This window comes from Cervus canadensis, chromosome 32 (genome assembly GCF_019320065.1).
Source record: "Cervus canadensis isolate Bull #8, Minnesota chromosome 32, ASM1932006v1, whole genome shotgun sequence".
Lineage (NCBI taxonomy): Eukaryota > Metazoa > Chordata > Mammalia > Artiodactyla > Cervidae > Cervus > Cervus canadensis.
Window position 1 is genome coordinate 28,017,453 of NC_057417.1, and position 9,729 is coordinate 28,027,181.

The 9,729-nt window shown below is 55.4% G+C and overlaps 1 protein-coding gene across 1 annotated transcript; it reads left to right on the forward strand.

The window, feature by feature from the left end:
* The first annotated feature begins 1,084 nt into the window (after nucleotides 1-1,084).
* Nucleotides 1,085-8,874, forward strand: ZP3 (zona pellucida glycoprotein 3). The gene is made up of 8 exons (XM_043455801.1): nucleotides 1,085-1,418; nucleotides 3,367-3,485; nucleotides 4,319-4,422; nucleotides 4,500-4,677; nucleotides 4,787-4,904; nucleotides 7,522-7,613; nucleotides 7,742-7,869; nucleotides 8,642-8,874. The coding sequence occupies exons 1-8, from the start codon at nucleotides 1,110-1,112 to the stop codon at nucleotides 8,857-8,859; spliced, it is 1,266 nt and encodes a 421-aa protein (XP_043311736.1). The 5' UTR covers nucleotides 1,085-1,109; the 3' UTR covers nucleotides 8,860-8,874.
* The last annotated feature ends 855 nt before the right edge of the window (nucleotides 8,875-9,729 follow it).

The following is a 9,729-nucleotide window of genomic DNA, read 5'->3' on the forward strand; positions in this document are numbered from 1 at the left end:
CCCACTACCTCCTATGAAGTTGAGCAGCAAGGACTTGCCTGGTGGGTCCGGTGGCTAAAACGCCACGCTCCCAATACAGGGGGCCCAGGTTCGATCCCTGGTCAGGGAAATAGATCCTGTATGCCACAACTAAAGATCCCCTGTGTCACAACTAAGACCTGGTGCAGCCAAATAAATAAATATCGGAAAACATGACCTTACACAAAAAAAACAAAGTTAAGTAGCAGCCCACAACATTCCCTGGTCTCCTAATGATACCATGGTTTCTCTGCTTGGAAAGAGCTCCCATCTCTGATAAAATTCTCCTCATCCTTAGTCAAAGGCTTTCTCCTGGTCTCCCCCAATGATCCAGGCTTCCCAGGTGGCACAGTGGGAAAGAATCTGCATCCAATGCAGGAGATGTGAGAGACGTGGGTTCGATCCCTGGGTCAGGAAGATCCCTTGGAGAAGGAAATGGCAACCCACTCCAGTATTCTTGCCTGGAGAATCCCATGGACAGAGGAGACTGGTGGGCTACAGTCCATGGGGTTGAAAAGAGTCAGACACGACTGAGCGACCAACACACACACCCTAAGGATCCAGGTAGCTCTTAGCTCCCTCTCTAGGTGATGAGGGAAAGGCCAGCAAAGGGTGGGAGGAGGGAAGGGGTGAGAAGCTATGACTGACCAGGCTACCAGCTGATGCTTCTCAAAACTTAATGTGAATACAGATCACTTGGGGAGAGAGCAGAAGACTGGGTCCCGACATAGTCGGCCTGGGCTGCGTCAGAGAATCTGGGTTTCTTTCTTTCTTTTGGCCTGCCCACGATGCTTGCAGGACCTTAGGTCCCCCATCTGGGATTGAACCCGTGCCCCCTGCAGTGGAAGTGCACCTTCCTAACCACTGGGCCACCAGAGAAATCCCAGTCTGCCTTTCGAACAAGCTCCCAGGTGAGGCTGATGCTGTGGGCCCGGGGGGCCACTTTGAGCATCAGGGGCCTGGCCCACCTGATTGACTGCGGAAGAGAGGCAGTTGGGAGCCCAGGTGTGAGTGGCCCTCACCGGGGGTATAAGACGGTGGGTGGTGCCGGCCCAGGAGTCACAGTGGGTGGGAGTGTCTTCGTGGGCACCATGGGGCTGCGTTCTAGGCTCTTCCTCTGCTTTCTGCTCTGGGGAAGCACGGAGCTCTGCAGCCCCCAGCCCTTCTGGGATGATGAAACCGAGCGCTTCAGGCCATCGAAACCGCCCACCGTGATGGTGGAGTGTCAGGAGGCTCAGCTGGTTGTCACGGTCGACAAAGACCTCTTCGGCACCGGGAAGCTCATCCGGCCTGCGGACCTCACCCTGGGCCCCGACAACTGCGAGCCGCTGGCCTCCGCGGACACGGATGGCGTGGTTAGGTTTGAGGTCGGGCTGCATGAATGTGGCAACATCTTGCAGGTGAGGCTTGGCCCCCCTCGGCAGCCCCAGCTTTGGTGGGATGACAAGGGAGGGGGCCGGCGGTGTGGAGTGTGGGTGCGAGGTGGGGCTGGGGCGGATTCCTTTCATTCGGGGGAGCTGGGTGGGTGGAGGCGCTGAGACCTGAAGCTGGGCCTTGGTGGCGCTGGGGTGGGGGAGTTCCTGCCTCTAGGTGCCAAAGCTGGGGAGGCGGGGTGGGGACCAGAGGTGGCCGTGAACTTTGCGCCAGGCCGGACACCCCCGTTCTGATTCCTGAGGACTTCTGAACCCCTAGGGGGCAACCAGGAGACATTTAGTCAACATGGGTGGGCAGGGGGGGAGCGTGATGGGATACTCTGCAGGTGGCCCAGCGCTTTCGTGGGGCCCTAGAAACTTGTATGGAAGAGGTGAGCTTTGAAACCTCAAAGCCCAGAAGTCATCACAGGGAAGAAAAAAAAAATTTGGCGTCCCTCATTCATGTTAATGGCTTTGAAGCCTTGAGTTGAAAGTGGTTTGAGGGCAGGGTCAAAGGTCATCGTGGTTGAAGAGGCTCAAAGTGTGGGTCCCGTGGGGGCAGTCTCAAATGGGTGTGTGTGTGCAGGGGCAAAACTGAGTAATTCAGGCCAGATCGCCTCCCAAGGAGATGGGGAGGGGCAGGGTCTCGGTAGGAGGACCCTCCTAGCAAGGGCCGGCGCACTGACCCCAGTGGTTGCACAATTCCTGGATCAACTTCCTGCTGCCCCTCAGAAGGTCTGTCCTCGCCTCCGTTACACCCCCCACCCAGCTGGCCCTTGGACTCTGGTCTCAGTTGGCTAGGGGCAGGGCAAGTTCAGCCCCCCAGGAGTCCTCCTCGGGAGCTCTGGTCTCAGGGTGGTCCCCAGGGCTGGACCTGAAGCCGCCTGGGCCTCATTTCCCTGGGGAGAACTTGGGGAAGCCAGAGCTGCCCAGAGTTAAGAAATTATCCTAACTTAGTAACTCCCAGTATTTGGTCATCAGACTCACCTGGGGAGTGGTTAGAACTCCTGATTCCCATATTCCATCTGAAATCGGGATGGAAGTGGGGGCAGACATCAATATCTGTAAGATCCCCCATGACTCTACCGTGGAGCCCAGCTGGGCAGATTGCCTGGTCTCACTAGAGGAGAATCACGTGGGAAAATTCACGTGGGGTTCTGGCGGCTTGTGGGGAACACCACCTGCGCTGACTCTGGGGAACACGCTTGCTTGAATGATGCTTCACTGTCCTGACATTCTTTCCTGTTGGACAAGGAGCCCCACATTTTCCCTTTGCACCGGGTACCACAAAAATGCAGATTCTCTACCTGGGGACCACGCTAATGGACAGCTAGGACTCTCCCCTGAAGTTTGAGCGGTGAGGGCGGGCCAGGCAGCTGCTCACTGGGAGGGGGGCGTTGAGAGGGGATGCAAATTGCCCAGCAGCATCTGCTGGTGTTCTTCCGGCCTCGGGCAACCACAAAACCAGCTTCCTCGTCTGTGAGAAGAGCGTGAGAATAAGTCAGAAGAAAGGAGGGTGAGTTAGGTGGTAGCCGCTGTGGCAGTGAGTTGAAATTCCTGGAACTTTCTAGCCTCTTCCTGGGGGCTTTCTTGGCCCCCAGGCCTTCCCTGGAAAAGGAAACGGTGTGTGTGTCTTGGGGTAGGGGCAGCAGCCTGAGACGGGAGCTCACACCCAAGCTCACACCCTCTGGTCACAGGGTGCTGCTTGCTGGTGAAATGGAGCTGATCCAGACGCCCAGGGGCGGTGTCACGATTTTGCGGTGAAACCAGGTGCGAAGCGGGGCGCCTGTGCAGGCGCTCCCATGGGTCAGCGACGTGGGCTTTGAGCCCAGGGCCCATGTTCTTTCCACCTCCAGCAGCCCCGGCCCCCCTGCCCCTTGCCGGGCACACCTGGAGCGGTGATGCTGGTAGAGTTGACCCCTTCCTTTCCCCTCAGGTGACCGACGATGCCCTGGTGTACAGCACCTTCCTGCTCCACAACCCCCGCCCCGCGGGAAACCTGTCCATCCTGAGGACTAACCGCGCGGAGGTCCCCATCGAGTGCCGCTACCCCAGGTCTGTGTGGCCGCCCCTGGCCCAGAGGCTCCTCGGCAAGCCTGGCAGCGCCTGGCAGTGGGGCTGTGAGGAGGGGGAGGGGCTAAGGCTGTGGTCGCCGCCCTCAGTCCTGGTGGGAGTGGGGGTGGCCCTGCGGCCTCTGCTCGGAGCCCCTGAAACTGGCCGGGGCCACAGCTGCCTCCTGGGGGAAGCTGCAGGGCTGCCCCGCCCCCTCACTTCAGAAAGGGTCCTCAGTAGAGCAGGGGTGGGCTCCAAGCTCTGACCTTGACCTTGGCCATCATAACCTGCATTCCGTAGCTGAGTGAGGGTGGGGGAGGCCCCAGCACAAAGTACGTGCCTGTGACCTTGGAGCATAAAGGGTTGGGGACCAGGTGACTGGTTTACAACTACAAGGCCTGGCCCTCTGTGCTGGGCTGAGGGCAGAGGAGTAAAAGTCGCTCAGTCGTATCTGACTCCATGCAACCCTGTGGACTGTAGCCCGCCAGGCTCCTCTGTCCGTGGAGTTCTCCAGGTAAGAATACTGGAGTGGGTTGCTATTCTCTTCTGCAAGGGATCTTCCCAACCCAGCAATCAAACCTAGGTCTCCTGCATTGCAGGCGGATTCTTTGAGCCACCAGGGACACCTAGGAAGGCTTTGAACTTGACTCTGGTCTGGGAGGGGGAAGAGAGAGGGTGTTGATATGATGAAGGCACAAGGGACGAGGCATATGTGGAAGGGCCTCCCCAGACAAAATCCTGGGGGGTAGTGCTCAGACAGGTGGGCAGACACACCCCAGAGGAGGACAGTGTCTCTAGTAGGGCCTGGAGCCCTGCAGCTGCTCGTCTCTTCGCAGGCAAGGCAACGTGAGTAGCTGGGCCATCCAGCCCACCTGGGTGCCATTCAGGACCACGGTGTTCTCGGAGGAGAAGCTGGTTTTCTCTCTGCGCCTGATGGAGGGTGAGCAAGGTGGTTCAGGAGCGGGGAGCTGACAGGGGAGTGCTCCGGCAGGCTCTCATCCCCGGCACGCCTTGCAGAGAACTGGAGCACCGAGAAGATGATGCCCACCTTCCAGCTGGGAGACAGAGCCCACCTCCAGGCCCAAGTCCACACCGGCAGCCACGTGCCCCTGCGACTGTTCGTGGACCACTGCGTGGCCACGCTGACGCCGGACTGGAGCACCTCCCCTTACCACACCATCGTGGACTTCCACGGGTGAGGCTGGCCTGCCTCTCCGGGGGACCCTTCTGGGATGTGACTGTCACATCTGGAAAGATGTCACCTTCCTCCGGCTCTAACTATGTTTCACTTGCTCTCTTCAAAGTTGTCTCGTCGATGGTCTCACTGATGCCTCATCTGCTTTCAAAGCACCCAGACCCAGACCGGAGATCCTCCAGTTCATCGTGGACATGTTCCATTTTGCTAATGACTCCAGAAACACGGTAATGGCTTAATAGCCTGGAATAAGCCTGAACTCGTAGGGTCAGGTGGACAAGCCTTCCTAAGCTGGTGCTGTTGCTTGCGAGCTGTTCCCTTAAGCAGTGATCTGATAGTTCTGTCCCATCCTAGTAACTTAGCAAGTAGATAAAGCCATGATCTCCAGTGAGATCTTTGGGAAAGCATGGGCCTTAAGAGACGGGTAGAAAATCTATGCGGGATGGAGTGAGAAAATCCACGAAGGATGGAATCAGTCAGGGATCCTGGAAACAGAACAAGGTAGGAGAGTGGGAACCCAGGAGACTCAGCTGACAGTTCACATCAGATGATGATACTGCATTAGCAATGCAGTATCTGGTGACCAGGTCACTGACCTTATCCTCACCAAGGTCAGCAGGACTAGAACCCAGATGGCAGAGTAGAGGAGTTCATAACAGCAGGTGCCAGCCTTCCTGGAGGAGTTCTAGAAGGGCAAGGGAAGTCAGTATGAGCTTTTCATACTAGGTAGCCTCTCGAACTTGAACATAGGCTAGACCAGTGACTTCTTGAACTTTGAGTTTACCAGCATCACCTGGAGGGTTTGTTGAACTAGACCACTGAGCCCCATACCCTCCAGGGTTTGGTTCAGTAGACTTGGAGTAGAGCCTGGCACCTGCATTCCTAGCAAGTCTTCAGGTGCTGTTGATGAGCCACTAAGCTAGGAAGCTCAGCTTGACACTAAGGGTGGTGGGTTGGGGGGAGGGAGCTAAGATTCGGACCACATGTGACGACTGTGGCAGGAAGAACAGGTAGGACTGGCAGCTCGCCAGAAAGTGCTGGTAGAATCTTAAAAAGATGCTTCTATTCAAATACTTTTGGCTGTGCTGGGTCTTTGCTGTGGGCTCCTGGGCTCTAGAGAAGGGGGCTCAGTAGTTGAGGCACACGGGCTTAGTTGCCCTGTAGCATGTGGGACCTTCCCGGACCAGGGATCAAACCTGTGTCCCCTGCATTGGCAGGTAGCTTCTTAACCCCTTCACCACCAGGGAAGCCCTCAAGTAGCTCTTAAGTGAGTTTTCCTGAGAAAGGAGTTGGGAAGATGGGAATTCGGGATAGCTGGTCAAGAAGGAACAGTGATTAAAGCAAGGATTTCCAGCTCTGGCTCCTGTTCTGACCACCTGGAAAGATCATCAAAATACTGATACTTAATCATCCCATATATTTTCACTTAACTGGGGTGGGGTCTGACATGAACTTTCCCACTCCATTAAAATCTGCAAATAATATGAAGGAGAGAGGATTTCAAAGCGAATAGCTATTTACCTACCATCTAGGTTCTGTTAGTGTTATGCCATACCTAGTCACTAGTCTATTTACAAACGCATCAAAGCCATTTAAATTGTGTCTAACAAGCAGCTAGGTTCACAGAACACTGAACCAGAGGCTTACGTGGCGGGTTGGCGCTGAGAGGCAAGCAGTGGGAAATTTGTAGATGAGCACATGGATGCTGCTTCACCTCACCTGAGAACAGGAGTCGATTGCTACAGACGGTGATAAAAGGAAGGGTGCAGCTGAAGCTACTGGGTGTTGCCCTGAAACTTCGTAAAGGCAGGTCATGTGTTTGAACGGGGCTGGGGAGAAAGGAGACTAGATGGGGGAAGGGTCCTGGTCCCCAGTTCGATGACCTTGTGGGTCTTAAGGTAGAAGATCCTGGTTGGGGGTAGAAAGTGGACGTCACAGGTGGTCCACTGAAGGAGGAGATGCCATCAGCAAGGGCAACACCTGAGCCAGCCAGCATCCGCATCTGGAGATGGGGTACCGAAGACCAGAGGAGGATCCTGATCAAGGGAAGGCAGCCTGAACTCTGGGAGGGCTCTCCCTCAAAGGTGGGCAGGTGGCTGGGCCAACCGAGGCTGCAGTACAGGGGAGATGGACTCTTACTCAAAAGCTAATGAGGAACCGCTCCGGGGATCTGAGGCCCCAGTTAGCGTCAACTGGGAAGAAGCTGAGGCTCAAGGCAGTTCCCTTCCTGGAATAGGGATGCTAAAGGACCAGGGAGCACTTCTCTGGGTTGTGAGTGCAGCCTGGCTGATTCAAGTTTCCGAAAGGGTTTCCCTGCTGGTGCATTCAGCCACTAGGTGGTGGCCACAGTTTATGGTTCTGTATGCGGAAGGCTTCAGGAAAGATAGCTGGTGTTCAAGTGCCTTGGCAGGATGTGGGGAGGGGCTGTGTGGAACCCCTAGAATGTGAGGGGGACCTCTGGTTGTGGATGCCTCTACCAAGAGGCCCTGGGCTGACCTGTCTTGTCAAAATTCCTCCCATTCCAACAGCCAAGTTGGATTTTGTTCCCACTGGGCTTGATTCCCTGTTCTAAGGTTTTGATTTAATGAGGCCCTGGGGGTGAGACATGGCTGAGTGATTGGGAGAAATGTGAGAGAGTCTAGGAATAAAGCTGATAGGTTGGGTTCTAATTCAGAATCCAAATTGCAACTTGCTCTGGACTTGTAGGCAAGCTGATCTCTGAATCTGCATCCTCCCATCTGTAAAGTGGGCTTCCCCTCCTCAAAAGTTAAGGGTTATTGAACTGGCTTACCAGTCACTGAGCTGCCTAGAACTTTCCCTCGTAATAGCTGCTCTTGTTTCCAGATATATATCACCTGCCACCTGAAAGTCACTCCGGTTGACCGAGTCCCAGACCAACTAAACAAAGCCTGTTCCTTCAGCAAGTCCTCCAACAGGTAAGGAGTCCAGGCTGGGGTGGAAGACCGGCCACCCTCACTCGTGTTGATTTCCCCCAATGTGCCCACTATTCGCAAACTGCTTCCTGAAGGCAGCACAGCTGTCTAATTTCCTGTATTTCACTCAGGTGGTCCCCGGTTGAAGGCCCCACTGACATCTGTCGATGCTGTAGCAAGGGGCGCTGCGGCATTTCAGGCCGTTCCATGAGGCTGTCCCACCGGGAGGGCCAGCCTGTTCCCCGAAGTCGCAGGCACGGTAGGTCTCGGGAGGCCCCTCCCCTCAGAGGCACCAGCTGTTGCCTTAGGGTGACAGTCCTTTTCTTGTTCCCCATTTAATTCTGCTTACCCCTAGGGGATGGCTTCCCAGGTGGCGCTAATGGTAAAGAAACTGCCTGCCAATGCAAGAGACATAAAAGATAAGGATTCTATCCCTGGGTGGGGGAAGATCCCCTGGAGGAGGGCATGGCAACCCATTCCAGTATTCTTGCCTGGAGAACCCATGGACAGAGGAGCCTGGTGGGCTGCAGTCCATGGGGTCCTGAAGAGTCAAACCCTACTGAAGGGACTTAACATGTATTTCTAGGGGATTCCATCTCAAAGCTAAGTGAGAGAGGCTCCAAGCCCCCACCTGATGTTGGCCAGGGCCATTCTGCAGTCATCCTGGAGTCCTGACGCACAATCAGGGGGTTATTAAGTTTTGCTCAGTCGTGTCCAACTCTTTATGACCCAATGGACTATAGCCTGCCAGTTTCCTCTGTCCATGGGATTTCCCAGGCAAGAATACTGGAGTGGGTAGCCATGTCCTCCTCCAGGGGATCTTCCCGACCCAAGGATTGAACCTGTGTCTTCTGCATTGGCTAGAGATTCTTTACCGCTGAGCCATCAGGGCAGCCCATAATCTGGGATCTGGGAAACTAATGCAGCTCCTAGAACTAAACCTACTGGTTCAGCCCGCTGAGCAGAACAGAACCCCTCACCTGCTTCCTGGCTTGGGGACTCGGGTAACCCTCAGATGTCTTGTCTTTCAGTGACGGAGGAAGCAGACGTCACAGTGGGGCCGCTGATCTTCCTGGGGAAGATGAGGGACCGTGGCATGGAAGGGCCCACCTCCTCTCCCCCTCTGGTGATGCTGGGCTTAGGCCTGGCTACTGTGATGACCCTAACTCTGGCCGCCATTGTCCTGGGTCTCACTGGGAGGCGTCGGGCTGCTTCTCACCCTGGGTGCCCTGTGTCTGCTTCCCAATAAAAGAAGAAAGTGAAATCGGTGTGGAGCAGTGACTAGATGGGGGTGAATTGGGAGTGGCTGTGTAGGGGCGGAGAGCGGGCTATAACAGGGTCATGGACTCAAATGGTGAAATCGAAGTACCACTGTCTTTAGTGAGTCTGTATGGACTTGTCTGGTGGCTCAATGGTAAAGACTGCCTGCCAATGCAAGAGACGAGAATTCAGTCCCTGGGTTGGGAAGATCCCCTGGAGGGAGGGCATGGCTACCCACTCCAGTATTTTTACCTGGGAAATCCCATAGACAGAGGAGGCTGGCAGGCTACAGTCCATGGGGTTGCAGTCTAACACGACTTGGTGACTAAACAACAGGAGAGAGGCCAAGTTGGTTTGTAAAGACAAGCCTGTGTTTTCCTAGCTTTGGGCAATGTGTCCTTTCTTGGGCCAAGGCTCACTTGTCCAGGGGCAACTATAACCCCGTGTGTGCAAGAAGCCTAAGATAAGGGATGTTGGGGGCTGAAGTGGGGTGGGCCCTGCCCCACTTCTAGGGTGGCAGAGGGTCCTGGCTCTGGGCCCCATGGATCTGGGGCAAGGAGGAAAGGACTTCTAGTCTTTTTCTCTAGTGGCAGCTGGTAGAAAACCACATGTCTGTGGACTAGAAGCTCAAAGGCCATAGGTGATGGCTGAAGGCAGTGCTCATCTTGAGAGCTGAGGCTGCTGTAGAGGAGCCCCTCCGGGGTGTGGGGGTGCTGTGGTCTCAGTTCACTTCAGTCACTCAGTTATGTCCAATTCTGCGATCCCACGGACTGCAGTATCCCAGGCTTCCCTGTCCTTCCCGGAGCTTGCTCAAACTCATGTCCATTGACTTGGTGATGCCATCCAACCATCACATCCT